Below are 17,609 nucleotides of genomic sequence, written 5' to 3' on the forward strand. Positions count from 1 at the left end.
GCCTGCAACACAGACATTCACCATGTGCTGAGTGGTTAGGACTAGGCAAGGGTCAACAGTTAAAGCTGGTATTGCATTTACCCACAGTTCAAGTATGTTAATATAGTTAATGTTATAATAAAATAGAGTTGCACCACTTCAAGTGTTGGTGACCTGTTTGTGATCCAGAACACCCAACACATCACCGGTTACATGCAGCATCGGCACAGTGAAGTGAGCACTTAAGCTCATGACGCCCTTGCGAGACCTTGTTAGATTTCATGAGTTGTCACGGCCACCGGGATCACGGAAGAGACTCTCCCGGCATTTACCGGCCACATCCCGTCTCGATTTCAGCGGGACCCAGTCTGTAAATCGCGCCTTTGTCCTTTTTTTTTTTAAAGCACATCCTTGTAAATCTTCCGCACCACCGAATGAAATGAGATTCACTCTCATTCCATAGATATGAGGAGCAGGAGTAGGCCACTCGGCCCCTCGGGTCTGCTCCGCCATTCAATACGATCATGGATGGTCTGATTGTAACCTCAGCTCCAAATTTCCACCTACTCCCGATAACCGTTCACCACTTTGATTAACAGGAGCATTTCTGCCTCTGCCTTAAAAATGTTCAAAGACTCTTCTTTCACTGCCTTTTCAGGAAGAAAGTTCTAAAGACTCGTTACCATCTGAGAGATCCTCATCTGTATTGAAAATGGGTGACCCCCAAGCAGGATTCTCTGTTTGGGAGAGTCTGTTCTACCGCCGCAGCTGAATTTCACCTGATTTAGCAGGAAGTGAGATTCCCTACGGAATCCAGCGATTGGATCACCACTTTAAGTGGGTGGCCCAATAGTGAGGTCTCGCACCTGGGCCCTACTCACCCGCCCCCCGCAGTGCAATTCATCACCCCCCACTAAGGATTTCCTGGGTCACAACCCCTCCCCTCCCAGTACAGGGGTGACCCCCCAACCAGAGACCCCCAAAATAAAGAGACCCCCACAGAGATCCCCTAAATTAAGATCCACCCCCCACATCCTATAAATAAAGATACCCCCACAGAGACCCACTAAATAAAGAGACCTCCCCAGAGACCCCCTAAATAAGGAGACCGCCACAGACGTCCCAGAAGAGAGACCCCTGTCTCGAAGCCCCCCAGGTAATCAATACAGAGCCCTGTGGAGCCATTCGGCTTGGGCACAAGCACAAGTGGGGAACTCTAGCTGCTGTTAGGTTCTTGATTAGTTTGGGCTCCAGCACATATTGGACACACTCCCAGACCTCCCAGACCTGGGTCAGTTTTTCTGGACCTAGACAGTAGGGATTGTTTAACGGGCGGTTGTCTCCCACGTCCACATTATGTAGAAGTAGTGCAGCCTGACTTAGAATCGTAGAATGCCTGCAGTGCAGAAGGAGGGCACTCGGCACCGACCCTTCAAAAGAACATTCTACTCATGTCCACTCACCCATCCATCCCGCCCTATCCCCGTAACCCCATAACCTAACCTGCACATCTTGGAACACCTGGGGGGAATTTATCATGGCTAATCCACCTAACCTGCACATCTTTGGACTGTGGGTTGAAACCGGAGGAAGCCCACGCAGACATGGGGAGAAAGTACAAATTTCACACAGACAGTGACCCAACCCAGAATTGAACCCAGGTCCCTGGCGCTGTGAGGCAGCAGTGCTAACCACTGTGTCGCCATGCTGCCCTTGTTTCTAGACGTCTCTCTACAGGTGCTGTTAAATGCAGTGGGCAACCATGCCAGGTCTTTGTTCCATATTTAAATGGGTGAATATGGTGTCCCATGTTTCTAGCATTTCACTGACAGGGCTGTTGCGTTTTCAATTTGGGCCTGGACTAGGCTTTCCTCTAATTTGTCCTAACTTTCCCTTTCGTCCTTCAGTTCCTCAGCTATCTGACAGGCCACCACCCGCTTGTCCCCTTCCTGGCTGTGTTACTACTTTAACACGTTGACATGACACAGCCTCTGTTTTTTCCTAGGGTCTGGGTGTCTCTTTGCTACCTTGTACGGGACACTGAACAGGGCTTTGAAGGATTCACCCTGTATCAGTAGGGGCACCTGGTCATAGTCTCCTGGCTGAAGGTGCTTTGGCACATTTTCTGTTTTCCTTTTAATACCAATTGAGAGGTTATTAAATGCTCCTGAGCCACATCAGAAACTTGAGTCATTCCGGAAACACAGAGGAAAGGAGACCGCTTTCTTCTGTTGTAAAAACCTCTCCCTGATTAAATTCAGGGGACCCCTCACTTGGTGTTCGTAAACAAATTCAAAAGAGCTAAACACAGTGGGTGCACTGGGTGAATCCCTTGTAGAGAACAGCAGAAAACCCAGTCCTTTACGCCAGGCGGCACTCGTGACAATGGGCCAGATTTTCCATTTGGAAGACTACGATCTCCGGTTTGCGCTCGTGCCAGAGCCGGCGCTCCGAGGCGGTTCACTACTCCTTGCCATGCAAATTTATGCATGGTGGGGATTGCAAGGCGTTCCCTCACAAATCCCGCTATCGCGCAGCTGGCCCCTTCCCCCCCCCCCCTCCCCCCTGCAATGCTATTCCACCCCCCAGCCATCACAAAATTTGCTGGATCACCCCCCCCCCCCCCGCCCCCACCCCCGCAACAGAGTACACCATTTCCCCCACTGAACCCCCACAAGAGAGACCCCCCTTTCCCATAACAGAGACCCCAACCAGAACCTCAATGCTGCCGCCAGTGTGGGACCGTTTTTTTGATGACGCTGGATTGTCTGCCCAATTGCGGATCTTTTGGCATCGGGCAGAGGAGAATCCAACCCAATATGCCCTGATCATTGTTATTAGGGTCTGGTGGTACCATTCTAAAGCTCGTTGCAACCATGGGTGGCACGTTGAGTACTTTAGCTGGGTTCCATCCAGGTGAGCCAAGACTTCCTGGAATATTCTGGAAATTAAATTTGTGCCCTGATCTGACTGCATCTCTGTGGGCAGCCCATACCAGGTGAAGAATTGTGTTAATCCCTCCATTATTACCTTGGCAAAGAGTTCTCAGGGCCACGGCCCTAGGAATTAGGCAGCCATGTGCATTGTAGTAAGAATATACTGGTCACCTCCTTTTGTTTTCGACAGGGTCCCACACAATTCACTGGAACTTAGCTGAAGGGTACCCCAAAGGCAGCTATGGGAATCATAGGTGCTGGTTTCCTTTCAGGCTGCAGTTTTCCCACAGTCTTGTCAGGTGTGGCAGGTTATGCAGAACCTCACCACACCTTTATGGAGGTGAGGCCAGTAGAAATACAGGTGCGGCAGGCTTGGGTTTTTCACACACTGACATGACCAGCCATCGGGACTTTGTGGGCCAGCCTCAATATTTTCCCTCATCACCACAGCAGCGCCACTATCTGGTGGATCACTGTCCACTCCTCATCTGCAGATCTGGGAGGAGGTCTCCTCTGCCTCGTCAGCACCTCATCTTTAAAATAACAGCACTCCCTGCGCGACACCCTTTGCTTCAGCTTCGTTTTAAGCAGTCTGCTACCTTCTTGTAGCACCTGGTCGTCTTGCTGAAATGCAACCAAGGGGGGAGGTCAGTTCATCACATTCTGAAGGTCTTCTAAACTTCTAAAAACGGTCTTGGATACACAAATGACCAGGTGATCTATCTGCTGCGCCAGTTTGGCCTCCTCTGATGGGGCTTGTTTGACCACAGACACGTTGGATCGTGCAAGACACTATGAGCCCGGGAACAGGGTCTCCTGCTTTTTATCGGCCATGCTGCTCCGTGACGAGCTGCTTTTTGGGTGCAGCGTGGCCATTGGATTGCACCCTATAAGTGTGGGATGGACCGGGGAGAAGCTCTCCAAGGTTATATAGCGGTGTGGATCTCACCCAAAAAGCCAGCGGGAAACACCTCGCCAAACTCATCCAAAATGATACAGAAATGTTTTGGTTGAATTCCGCCCATTATTTCCCAAAGATTTTCATATGTGGCCGTGTCCTTAAGCCTCATATCCACCAATCAAATGCGAGCTGCTTAAGCCTTTCAGATTCAATGTACGTCCGGTCTTGCCATTTTCAGAGGGCACAGAATTTCTGATGGCATGCCTCCTGCGCCAGTTTATACATACTTAAAATGGCCTTCTTTGCTACTTCATAATCCGCTGCACTCTCATTAGGCAACAGGGAGTAAATTTTGTGAGCCTTGCATGATGGCACGTCCCACAATAGAAGAGTCCAGGTTTATACTGGCCACTTTTCTTGCTGAGCTACTCTCTCAGAGTACTTTCTCATCAAACTTGTGTATTAAATAGGCTAATGTAAATAACCAGCACTTAGATTTGAGCTAGGGGTGCCTTCAGTGGTCACAGAGGACTTGTCCCTATGCAATTCGAGCATTCTCATCTCCCTTTGGAAAGCATTCTCTCTCTCTCCCTTTCTCTCTCTCTTTGGAATTCTAGCTGTAACCTTTTCTATCCTAGCTGCAATTTTGCTAAAGGTCAGCTGACATTTGCAAAATCTCCAGATTCGCAATCCACTGCTCTGGTGGTGAATTTTAAAAGGTCAGGTTTCCTGGTTTCTGGGTGAAACTCTAACTTCAACTCTTTAACTCCTCAAGGAACAGGAACTTTAAATACTCAGAAGTAATTTCCATCTGTTCTAGAAAGGTACTGACTTTGAATGTGGACATTTTTGCACTTTAATGATGTAAGCCCCTAGAAAGTTTGTTAATAGTTTTTGAAAATTGTCCCTCTGGAAGAATTTATATTCCCCATTCCAATTCTCTTGTAAGTCTGTGGGATCTATCCAGGACTAGCCTCAAAGTTTCTGTTATGAGCTCGTGAGGAGGGGTAAAATGACTACCCCAGTCTACCATTCCAGACCCGGCCATAATAAGGTTTTCTTCGGTTGAACAAAGAACAAGATACGTTTATTGAAACCACTTCCCAAATTTAAAATAAGTTAAATTACAGTGACTATTCATACGTCACACACATTCTCTGGATACACACACACACACTACTAAAGATGGTGGAATAAGAAGATAGTTTAGGGAGTTCTACACTTCATGAAGAAGATAAAACAAAGGAGTATATGGATAGCTGATTTTTGTGGTCTTAACTTGATGATTCCACATTGTGACCATTTTGTTCAGTTATCTTCCTGGACATAGCTGCATGGAGCAGATTTGCACATTTAATTCAGAAATATCACAGTTTAGTACATTTCTATTCTCAGAATGATTATTTTGCAAATCAGCACACAATACTCTCAAGAGCGAGAGAAAACAGTTCTTTGCCACTTGTTTTAGTATGCCAGTCTGGTCTCTCATCTCACCTGCGTGGTAACACAATCCCTTAAAATACCCTGCAGGCTGCATGTCCCAGAGGAATTTGATCAATGAATTTCTGCTGCTGTGGTTGTTTTTTTTTTTAGAAAATTATTGCTGTCTCATCTCAGAAACTTTTGAGAAGTTTGAGGATAATGTAAAATCAACAGGAGATGTGCTGCGGGATTCGCCAGTCTGCCAGCCATGTGTTCCTCGGTGGCACGTCCTCACCATCTGCGGGATTTTCCGTTCCAGCCACCTGACAATGGGATTTCCCATTGTGGCACCTCATGCCGCCGGGAAACCTGCGGGCATGGGTGCGCTACCGGCAGAACGGAGAATCACGCCGACGGAGAACCCCGCCCTTGATCGTTCGCTCTGCCCAGTAGATTAAGTGTCTGTTTTGTTTCATCCCATCTGGTGGAATGCAAACTTGTATATTATAACCGTCTGGCAATCCTCTACTGTCTTAAAAGCATTTAAGTTTATTTTTAAAATGCAGCCAGAAAGAGAGAACTTGGAAATGGGTTATCTTTTTTTAAAAAGCACATCCTCGTAACAGTATCTACCTCTTTGATCGGTCATCCAACTTAACGTTCCCACAAGTGGCTTAGTATCATATTTTGTTTAATGGTGCCCTGAGAAGTGCCTTGGCACATTTTATAATGTTAAAGGTGCTACATGAATACAAGTCATTATTATTTCCATATCATAGAATTTACAGTGTAGAAGGAGGCCATTCGGCCCATCAAGTCTGCACCAGCTCTTGGAAAGAGCACCCTACCCAAGATCCACACCTCCACCCTATCCCCATAACCCAGTAACCCCACCCAACACTAAGGGCAATTTTGGACACTAAGGCAATTTATCATGGCCAATCCACCTAACCTGCACATCTTTGGACTGTGGGAGGAAACCGGAGCACCCGGAGGAAACCCACGCACACACGGGGAGAACGTGCAGACTCCACACAGACAGTGAACTAAGCCGGAATCGAACCTGGGACCCTGGAGCTGTGAAGCAGTTGTGCTATCCACAATGCTACTGTGCTACCGTGATATATATCATATATCAAAGAATTTATAGGACAGATTTGGGTATATCAGGTTTTTCTTTGGGTCAGAAGGCGGTTGGTTGAATTACTACTTGAGGAACTGGAGCACCTAGTCCAGCTAACACTTTAGTGCAGTACTGAGAGAATGTTGCAGTGTCAGAGGTGGTTCTTTCAGATGTCTGCCCTCTCAGGTGAATGTAAAAGATTTCACAGCAATATTCAAAAATGGTGTAGGGGAAGTTTTCCTGGGTGCCCTGACCAGCATTTATTCCTCAACCAACATTGTCAAAAACAGACTGAATGGATGGGAGAAGGGTGAGGAATCAAAGAACAAAATGGCAGGGGGGGGGGGGGGGGGGGTGGTGGTTGGGGGTGATGGGGTCTAATGAATAACAAAGGATGCCTGAGCTTTCCTTGTGGGATCCATTCACTCTTCCTGGTCCAATAAAGTCTTTTCTTTGTATCGGACTTGCACGGAGGGCCACTTCAAATTGTCCATCAGTTTTTAGCCTGACGGAAGACCACAGCTGCTGACCCCTTCGGCCTTGCTGAAAATGCCATTGTTGGTGTAATAAGACCCTGAGGTACATAAATAGGTCTGTATCCAGCTATAGGTGGTGGGTGGTGCCTCATCCATCTGGAGTACCCGGCTGGTGAATATTGAAAAGATGGGAAAGGTTCAAGTTCCAAATGGCAAGAAAACTGCTCATTTTTAATTGCTCCCTCTTTCTTGGCTTTTGCTGGGTTGGTAGGAGTTAAAGTTGAACTCAATACTGCGAATTTTGCCGAGTGACTGGGTTTGTAGATAATTACGAGAGCCAATTGTCAGTCAGGGCAATATTAGACTTGATCACAGTGTCCGTACCTGAGTTTGGCAGTTATTCTGGTCGAGTTAGATGAAGCATGTTGCAGTCCTATTGTACGTAGGAGCTGCAGTCCTTTGGCAGCCCACCAAGAAACAGGTTCAGATTTCAGAGCGTTTCACTCAATCATTGGAAATGTCTAATTTGTATCCATGGGAAAGACTCAGGAGATGATGTTCAGTATGACAGCTGATGTGTATTTTGACTGTCATGCCGTATCTTCCGTTAGTAGGGATAGTTTTGGCAAGGCCAGTAAATATGGAGGATTATACCCACTCTACTAAAACCTCTGTGACCCTGAATTCATAGAATCATAGAATTTACAGTGCAGAAGGAGGCCGTTTGGCCCATCAAGTCTGCACCGGCTCTTGGAAAGAGCACCCTACCCAAGCCCACGCCTCCACTCCAGCCCCATAACCCAGTAACCCTACCCAACACTAAGGGCAATTTTGGACACTAAGGGCAATTTAGCATAGCCAATCCACCTAACCTGCACATCTTTCGACTGTGGGAGGAAACCAGAGCACCCGGAGGAAACCCACGCACACACGAGGAGAATGTGCAGACTCCGCACAGACAGTGACCCAAGCCGGGAATCGAACCTGGGACCCTGGAGCTGTGCACTAACCACTCTGCTACTGTGCTGCCCATTTTAAAAATTCTGCCCAGGTAGGCAGGTAGGTAGGGGGATGGTGCATATTAGACGTGCGGTGTCTGCACCTTCCTCCTGTGTCTGCGTGGGTTTCCTCCGGGTGCTCTGGTTTCCTCCCACAAGTCCCGAAAGGCGTGCATGTTAGGTGAATTGGACATTCTGAATTCTCCCTCCGTGTACCCGAACAGGCGCCATAGTGTGGCGACTATGGGGTTCTCACAGTAACTTCATTGCAGTGTTAATGTAAGCCTACTTGTGACAATAATAAAGATGATTTATTATTTATTTATTAAACGAGAAGACATTGAAAGTGTGTTATACATTAAAAAATGGCAAGTTAGAATAGGAAGTTAGTGATTTCAAGGACGGATAACAATATTTGATTGCTGAACTTCGCAGCCCATTCTGAATAATTCTGAATGAATTGCACTCAATATTCTGCTTATAGATTGCAAAGTAGATGGGATGAGTAAATAACTCATATTTTTGATTTAAACAGAAAGAAACTCCATCAAAACAACACAAGGAATTTTCTCAAGAATTAGCAGCACTTCACGGAGATGGTGGTAAGAAACTGCCAGTAATTTAACTTGGGTCTGCATTGCTGTAATATGGAGGGATAATTTTAAACGTAAGAGCGTAAGAAATAGAGCTGGGGTAGGCCATTTGGCTGTTTAAGTATGCTCTGCCTTCAGCAAGATCATGGGCGATTTCCTACTTCAACTTTGCCACCCAGTACTCTTTGCATGTCCCTTAATTCCTTTAGTACCCAAAAATCTAACAACATCTGTCCTGAATATAATTGAATATAACAGATGGGCTGTGTTGCCGCCTTCTGATCATGAAAAATCTATGTTTTAAAATTTATTGATAAGGCACCACCAGTAATTTATGTAGATTTGAGGGTAATTTGCTGAGATTCTTTCAAATGGTTTTCTGATAATAACCTTGTGCTTTGTTCCACCTTCCAATTTCTGCTTAAAATTGATTCAATTATAGTATTTCCAAGAGATTTTGATGTTGTATATTGTAAAAATATTACCCGCGGAGATGGAATGGGGCTGGTCCGCATTGGATGGAACTGGCTTTCAATTGTTGCATTTCATTTGCTCATCCCAGTACTGTTGGTTTACGATTTAACTACGACATATTATATCATAATGGATTTGTCCCCTCCAAATTATTTTGAATTAGGTTACCTCCCACACTCATGGATGATACAAAACTGGCAGCACTCCATCCTACAAACTTCATCCACTCGTGCCTCTCCGCATTCACCCATAGTCTTGGATTACAAATGTTTTCTCTGTAATTATGGATTGCACGGCGTAGGACATTTACATCACACAAATGCTAGGCAACAACCTTGTCCAATAAGAAATAATCTAACCATCTTGACATTTAATAGCATTCGCATCACTGAATGCCGCACTATTAATATCCTGCGGGTTACCATTAACCAGAACTGGACTAGCCATATGAGCAGGTCAGAGACTGGGAATTCTGTGGTGAATAACTCACGTCCTGACTCCCTTAAGCCTGTCAACTATCTACAAGGCATAAGTCAGGAGTCTAATGGAATACTCTCCATTTGCCTGGATGAGTGCAGTTCCAATAACACTCAAGAAGCTTGACACCATCCAGGATAAAGCAGTCCATTTGATTGGCCTATCCACCACCTTAAACATTCCTTTGCTCCACACCAGTGTCCAGTGGCAGCAGTGTGTACCATATGGAAGATGTACTGCAGCAACTCACAAATGTTCCCTTGAAAGCACCTTTCAAACCTGCGACCTCTGCCACCGAGAAGAACAAGGGCAGCAAATGCATGGGAACACCACCACCTGTAAGTTCCATCCAATTCACACGCAATCCTGACTTAGAACTATATCACTGTTCCCTCACTGTCGCTGGGACAAAAACATGGAACTCCATTCTCAACTCCCTTCCATACTTTGGGTGTTCCTACACCGGATGGACTGCAGCGGTTCAACAATGCCTCGCCCCACCACCTTCTCAAACGCAATTAGGCATGGGCAACTATGTCAAAAATGCTCTCATTTTATGAACGTGCCCCCCCCCCCCCACCCTCCCCCCGGCGATTCGCGGCCCGGATGGGCCGAGCGGCCACACAAAAACAACCGAGTCCCGCCGGCGCCGTTCACACCTGATCCTATTTGGCGGCATCTCGGCGTGGATGCATCCGGGGGTGGCCTGGTGGGGGGGGGGGGGGGGTCTGACCCCGGGGGACCTCCCTTGTGGCCTGGCCCACGATGGGGGCCTACCAATCGGCGGGCTGGCCTCTCAGGCTGGGGGCCTCTTTTGTTCCGCACCAGCCCCTGTAACCCTACCCCATGTTGCGTTGGGGCCGGCACGGAGAAGGGAGCCACTGCACTGCGGCGCCCATCAGACGCCGGGATCGGCAGCTGGAGCAGTGTGGGTCGTTCCAGTGCCGTGCTGACCCCCTGTAGTGGCCAGAATTGCTGATCCTGAGGTTATGTTGACGCCGTTGAGAAACACAACGGAGTTTACGACGGCGTCAACACTTAGCCTCAGGATCACAGAATCCCGCCCTAGGTATTCCTTGTTCTAGTAACAGGGGCTCTGGCCATTCCATCTTACAGTCTAAGAGCCCTGATCAACCATTGTTACAGTACAGGAGTACAATGTGGCAGCTGTAATTCAATCATTTTGTGAAGATGGATTATCTATTTGTACAAAATGACAAATAAAGCGATAGCATAGAAAAAAGAACATCTGATATTTTCAGTGGAATAATTATTGACAGATAAACCAAGCGGGTGAGCTTGACGGTGAGTCATTCACTGACCTAGTTGAACTGAAATGTTTAATGGTTAAACGACTGCAGAAACAAGTGATTCTTCGATACAGGAGGATAACACTGAGCCTGTAGTCACACACATGCAAAGAGAAATTTCATATTTCATGTAGCATTGTAATTTATTTATTTTTTCCTTCCTACCACAGAGGACAGGTAAACCTCACTAAATTCATAGGAGGTGTAAATTACACTAATTTAATGTTTTCAGTTATTACCTCCTATAGCGGCCATTTTCAACAAATTGGCAAAATGGCCATGGAATGATCTGGGGCGACCAGCTTGCGGGTACTTTTAAATGTGCACCTGAATGAACATCAGAAAAAAAACATGGCTGTCATGACATGAGGCATGGCGTGACATGAAATGGTGTGAGATTCATCACAGGAATGAATGTTCAGAGACTTGATAGTAAGTGGTATCAAGTAGAATAAATGGATGGACACCAGTTTGAATATTTGAAAGTGATACTGAAGGTAATCTTGACAGGTTTTGATAGTGAGAGGAGAGTGAAGCATAGCAGGTTGGGATGGAAAATGTTCACCACACCACTCGGCCTGTCAGCCAGGATGGCGTTGGTGGTCGCTGTGGTGTAGGTCACTCTCGCCAAGACTCAGTAAGTGCATGGATACCAGCAAGGTGAGAAAATGTAGACGAGGTGTGCGCCAGCAGGGAAAGATAATCAACTCTGACGGAACTATCATCTCAGGAAGGTACTTGTTTGTCAAACCCAGCATATGTTTTTGAAATTATATGGCTATGCTTTGTGGTAAAACTGCTTCAGGATTTAAGTAGTCTGTACTATTGTGTGGCCGAGTGCAAATTGTGTGCGTGCATCTTTGGGCTCATTCCATTGATTGGCTGCTGTTATACCAATTGTCAAGTAGAATCATAACTACTCATAAACTCACCACAGAAAATGAAGACTATTATTAATTAATAATGTGATTATCCTTTTCACAGCATTGTTAATTACTGCTAAATAAGTGCTACGGCCCAGGTATTGAACAATTAAAAGTGTAGGCTGGAATGTTACCAGACTGCTGTGGGTAAGGGCCTCGGTTCGAAACCAGGCCGAAATATTGTAGCACTGTCAGGATCAAATGCAGATACTAAGCCCATGTGACCAGGCAGCCATTTCAGAAGCCGCTGCCACTGAGACCAATGTCACATTAAGGGTGGCAGTCCACTTCTCTAAACAAATGGTGATGCTCGATCAATAACTCCTGAGACGAGATTGGAGACAATTGAAGGATTTATTGCACTAGATGTTTCCCCCAGCAGCGCAGGTACAGAATGCAGCTGCTGGGGAGACTCAGGCTCTTATACTCCACCTTACTGGGCGGAACCAGTAGGCAGGCTTCACCAATGAAAATAGCAGTCTCAGGTACTTCCCACACCAATGGTCTTACAGCATTATTCAGGGTACCGTAATACCCCTAATACCGACTACCACATTCACCCTCTGTTTAAAAAAAGGAGTCTGGCGAGGGTTGTAGTCTTGCGTGATACAGTCGTAGAGGTGTAGGTTATGGTGGTACCCGGTATACATTAGCACAGTGTTTTGCCTCGTTACATGTCGCAACTATTTACAATAACTATTTACAGTCACAGTGAAACAATTAATCGATCGGGGGCCCTGGTCGTCCTCTGCGATTGTCGTAGCTTCGGCGGTGATGCAGGCGGCGGCTCGGGCATCCGTGGCTCCGGAAGCGTGGCTTCGGCTTCTTCAGCAGCTTCATCACCCCTAGATGGCATCAGTGGAAGGACCGATCCACCCAGGAAGGGGGCGGCTGTGGGGTGCGCCAGTGGGAGGGAGGATGGGGTCGGTAGTGGAGGTGTGGGAGGCGATCCAGTGGGCGCCAGGTCCCATTGGGAGACCGTATCCCGTCGGCCGTTGGGGTACGCCACGTAGGCGCATTGAGGGTTAGCGTGCAGGAGGTGGACCCTCTCGACCAATGGGTCCGACTTGTGCGCCCGCACGTGTTTGCGGAGCAGGATGGGTCCAGGAGCTGCCAGCCAGGTTGGGAGCGAGGTCCCGGAGGAGGACTTCCTAGGGAAGACAAGGAGACGTTCATGAGGGGTTTGGTTGGTCGTGGTACACAGTAGTGATCGGATGGAGTGGCGAGCATCCGGGTGGACCTCCTGCCAGCGGGAGACTGGGAGATTCCTGGACCGTAGGGCCAGTAGGACGGTCTTCCAGGCCATTCCGTTCTCCCTCTCCATCTGCCCGTTTCCCCGGGGGTTGTAACTGGTCGTCCTGCTCGAGGCAATGCCCTTGCTGAGCAGGAATTGATGCAGTTCGTCGCTCATGAAGGAGGACCCCCTATCGCTGTGTATGTAGGCGGGGAAACCAAACAGCGTGAAGATACTGTGGAGGGATTTTATGACGGTGGCTGCGGTCATGTCAGGGCAGGGGATGGCGAATGGGAACCGGCAATACTCGTCAATCACGTTCAGGAAGAACGTGTTGCGGTCGGTGGAGGGGAGGGGCCCTTTGAGGTCCATACTGAGACGTTCAAAGGGACGGGAAGCCTTTATCAGGTGCACTTTCTCTGGCCTGTAGAAGTGCGGCTTGCACTCCGCGCAGATATGGCAAATCCTGGCGGTGGCCCTGACCTCCTCGATGGAGTAGGGCAGGTTTCGGGTCTTAATGAAATGGAAAAAGCGAGTGGCCCCCGGGTGGCAGAGGTCCTCGTGGCGGGCCCGGAGGCGGTCCACTTGTGCGTTGGCACATGTGCCGCTAGATAGGGCATCAGGAAGCTCGTTTAGCTTCCTGGGACGATACAATATCTCATCGTTGTAGGTGGAGAGCTCGATCCTCTACGGTAAGATTTTATCTTTCTTTATCTTGCCCCGCTGTGCATTATCGAGCATGAAAGCAACCGACCGTTGGTCAGTGAGGAGAGTGAATCTCCTGCCGGCCCGGTAATGCCTCCAGTGCCGCACAGCTTCTAATATGGCCTGGGCCTCCTTTTCAACTGAGGAGGGGTGGATTTCTGAAGCGTGGAGGGTACGTGAGAAGAAGGCCATGGGTCTGCCTGCTTGGTTGAGGGTAGCCACCAGGGATACATCGGACGCATCGCTCTCGACTTGGAAGGGGAGGGATTCGTCGATTGCGTGCATCGTGGCCTTTGGGATGTCCGCTTTGATGCGGCTGAAGGCCTGGCGAGCCTCTGCCGACAGGGGAAAAACTGTGGATTGAATTAGTGGGCGGGCCTTGTCCGCATAGTTGGGAACCCACTGGGCATAATATGAAAAAAATCCCAGGCAGTGTTTCAGGGCCTTGGAACAGTGGGGGAGGGGGAACTCAATGAGGGGGCGCATGCATTCGGAATGTGGGCCTATAACTCCATCATGCACTACGTAGCCGAGGATGGCTAGGCGGTAGGTGCTGAACACGCATTTGTCCTTGTTATATGTCAGATTAAGGATTTTTGCGGTATGAAGGAATTTTCGGAGGTTGGTGTCATGGTCCTGCTGGTCGTGGCCGCAGATGGTGACGTTATCGAGGTACGGAAACGTGGCCCGCAAACCGTACCGGTCAACCATTCGGTCCATCTCCCGCTGGAAGACCGAGACTCCATTTGTGTCACCGAAGGGACCCCTTAGGAAGTGGTAGAGCCGTCCATCTGCTTCGAATGCAGTGTATTTGCGGTCGCTAGGGCGGATGGGGAGCTGGTGGTAGGCGGATTATAGATCCACCGTGGAAAAGACCTTGTATTGTGCAATCTGATTGACCAGATCAGATATGCGGGGAGAGGGTACGCATCGAGCTGCGTGTACCTGTTGATGGTCTGACTATATTCGATGACCATCCTATGCTTCTCCCCGGTCTTTACAACCAGTACTTGAACTCTCCAGGGACTGTTGCTAGTCTCAATAATACCTTCCTTCAGTAACCGCTGGACATCCGACCTAATGAAGGTCCGGTCCTGGGCACTGTACCGTCTGCTCCTGGTGGCGACAGGTTTGCAATCCGGGGTGAGGTTCGCAAACAGGGAAGGCGGATCGACTTTGAGGGTCGCGAGGCTGCAGACAGTGAGGGGGGGTATAGGGCCGCCGAATTTAAAAGTTAAACTCTGGAGGTTACATTGGAAGTCTAACCCTAGGAGATTGGCAGCGCAGAGGTGAGGAAGGATGTAGAGCCAGTAATTTTTAAACTCCCTTCCCTGGACCGTGAGGTTCGCTATGCAGAACCCTTTGATCTCTATCAAGTGAGACCTGGAGGCCAGGGAGATTTTTTGGTTGACTGGGTGGATGGGAAGAGAACAGCGCCTTACCGTATTGGGGTGTATGAAGCTCTCTGTGCTCCCAGAGTCGATCAGGCAGGATGTTTTATGCCCGTTGATGAGCACGGTCATCGTCGCAGTCGAGCGTGTTCGGGGCCGAGGCTGGTCCAGGGTCACCGAGGCAAGTCGTGGCAAAATTTGGATGTTTTCCTCGGGCGGTGTTTGGTCATCCGAGTCGGGGTCCTGAGAGTCCAGCCAAGATGGCGGCGCCCACTGGTCGCACATGGCTGGAGGTGTACAAGATGGCGGCATCCATCCGTCGCACGTGGTCCCCGGGGGGCAAGATGGAAATGCCCGGAGGCCGCACGCGGCCCTGGAGAAGGAAGATGGCGGCGCCCGCTGGCCGCACACGGCTCGTGGAGAGAGTTGTGGTGGCGGTCCCGGTTCACCCCCGGAGACCGCGGCGACCGCCCTTGCCTGACATACTGTCATGAAATGGTCCTTTTTGCCGCACCCTTCGCAGATGGATGAGCGGGCCGGGCAGCGCTGCCGGGGGTGCTTGACTTGCCTGCAAAAATAGCAGCGGGGCCCCCCAGGGTTGCCTGGCAGTCTCGCAGCGCAAGCTTGTGGTGGGTTGGGGGATGCATCGGAGTCGGTCGCGGGGGCGTTCCACGCTGTCCAGGGGGCTGCCCCGCGGTCAGGGACGTAAGCGCAGGCGTTTTGGGAGGCCACATCCAGGGAGCTAGCTAGGGCCCGTGCCTCCTTGAGGCCTAGTGTCTCTTTCTTCAGCAACCGCTGGCGGATTTGGGAGGACAGCATACCTGCAACAAAAGCGTCCCGGATCAAAAGTTCTGTGTGGTCGCTGGCCGAAACTTGTCAGTCACAGTTCCTCCCTAACACCAGGAGCGCACGGTCGAACTCCTCCAGCGATTCCCCGGGGATTTGTCGCCTCGTCGCTAGCAGATGTCGGGTGTTGACCTGGTTTACAGGGCGAATATAGTGTCCTTTCAGCAGGGTCATTGCGGCCTCGAAATCGTCCGCATGCTCGATGAGGGTGTAGATTTCTGGGCTCACCCTCGAGTGGAGAACTTGCATTTTCTGGTCCTCCGTAGGTTCAGTCGTGGCCTTCCTGAGGTACCCTTTGAAGCACGCCAGCCAGTGTTTGAAGGTTGCCGCTGAGTTTGCCGCGTGGGGGCTGAGTTGCAGACACTCCGGCTTGTTTCGGAGCTCCATTCTTTAAAATCTAGTGCAATAAATTGATGCTCGATCAATAACTCCTGAGACGCGATTGGAGACAATTGAAGGCTTTATTGCACTAGATGTTTCCCCCAGCAGCGCAGGTACAGAATGCAGCTGCTGGGGAGACTCAGGCCCTTATACTCCGCCTTACTGGGCGGAACCAGCAGGCAGGCTTCACCAATGCAGTCTCAGGTACCTCCCACATCAATGGTCTTACAGCATTATTCACGGTACCGTAATACCCCTAATACCGACTACCACAATTAAATCAGAGGGTTGGCAGCTCTACAGCCGTGATAAAGTCAGAGGCTGATGCCTCTGGTGAAGGAAATTTCTCCTCTGTCTAAGGCGTTCTTGAAGAATCATCAGAAAAGTAGTCCATTTCCGGGCCAGGCAGGTGGGCCCTCGCAATTAGAGGGGTGAACCCACCAGCGGCAGTACTGGGGCCACAGTGGTCTCCATTGCCATTGGTGGGTCCCTCCATGGGCCATGGAGCCTTGGGATGGAAGACCAAGCCCAGAAAACCTTTGGGAGGCCGACTCAATGAAGTTAACAGACTCACCACCCAGTAGGGGTCTGTTCCATTGTTGTTAAAATCCAGGCAATGTCATAAAATGGCCATCTGTCTCCCCCTAGCATTGCCATTCCTGCCTTTGGTAACATGCCATTGAGTTGAGAGCACATCAGGCTTCCCTCCAAGTGCCCTCCATTTTACCAGCTCTCCCACCTATGAGAAATTCTCCAGAAGACTCCTGGCCATTGGAGTCTCTTTTCTTCAAGTAGTGAATGTTTAGAGAGTTCTCAAATCACATCCAGTGCCGGTGGAGATCCAGGTGTGTAGGCTATATGTCCCGACTGGTGAATCGTATCAAATAGCACATCCCTTCAGCTGTTCCCACCAGGAAAAGTACTGATCGTACTCAACCAACTGGGCTTGCAAAACTCAGAACATAGTGTCCAACATTAGATGTGATTCTGTGATTGGACAACATTTATTAAACAATCTGGATTGTGCTAAGAATGACACTAACAACCAATTTATGATCATCATTTGTAACTTGCAGTGTGGTTCACTTAAGCGTGCTCAAAGCAGGTTATACTTACAGTCAGGGCCCAGATTTTTGCAAACAGCAAGAACATGTCCACCATTGCTACTTTTGCAACTAAACAAAAACTTGGGGGACAGCCATACCCTGTCAGCAATGCCTTGACCAATCAGAGTCAGCTTGCCAGGTTTGAATTTAAACAAGGGCTTGTCAGTTAACTGTTCCCTGGTGCATTTTCCATGCCATTATCTCCACCAATCAGAGCCTAGTTGCCAACCAATCAACACTCTCTTCTCATGCACATAAATTGCTGCTCCATTTGAGATTTCTGTCTATCCTGATGAATGCAAGGCGAAAAGGTTTCGCCGCATGTCTCTTTTTC

The 17,609-nt window shown here is 49.0% G+C and overlaps 1 protein-coding gene across 1 annotated transcript in view; it reads left to right on the forward strand.

Moving 5' to 3' along the window:
* LOC140427102 (coiled-coil domain-containing protein 69-like) overlaps window positions 1-17,609 on the forward strand; it is a 94,497-nt gene that overhangs the window by 52,690 nt on the left and 24,198 nt on the right. The window contains exon 2 of the mRNA XM_072512616.1: window positions 8,371-8,437. Coding sequence (XP_072368717.1) covers window positions 8,371-8,437 — 67 coding nt within the window. The remainder of the gene's footprint in view (window positions 1-8,370; window positions 8,438-17,609) is intronic.

Source organism: Scyliorhinus torazame, chromosome 7 (genome assembly GCF_047496885.1).
Source record: "Scyliorhinus torazame isolate Kashiwa2021f chromosome 7, sScyTor2.1, whole genome shotgun sequence".
In the NCBI taxonomy this organism is placed as follows: domain Eukaryota; kingdom Metazoa; phylum Chordata; class Chondrichthyes; order Carcharhiniformes; family Scyliorhinidae; genus Scyliorhinus; species Scyliorhinus torazame.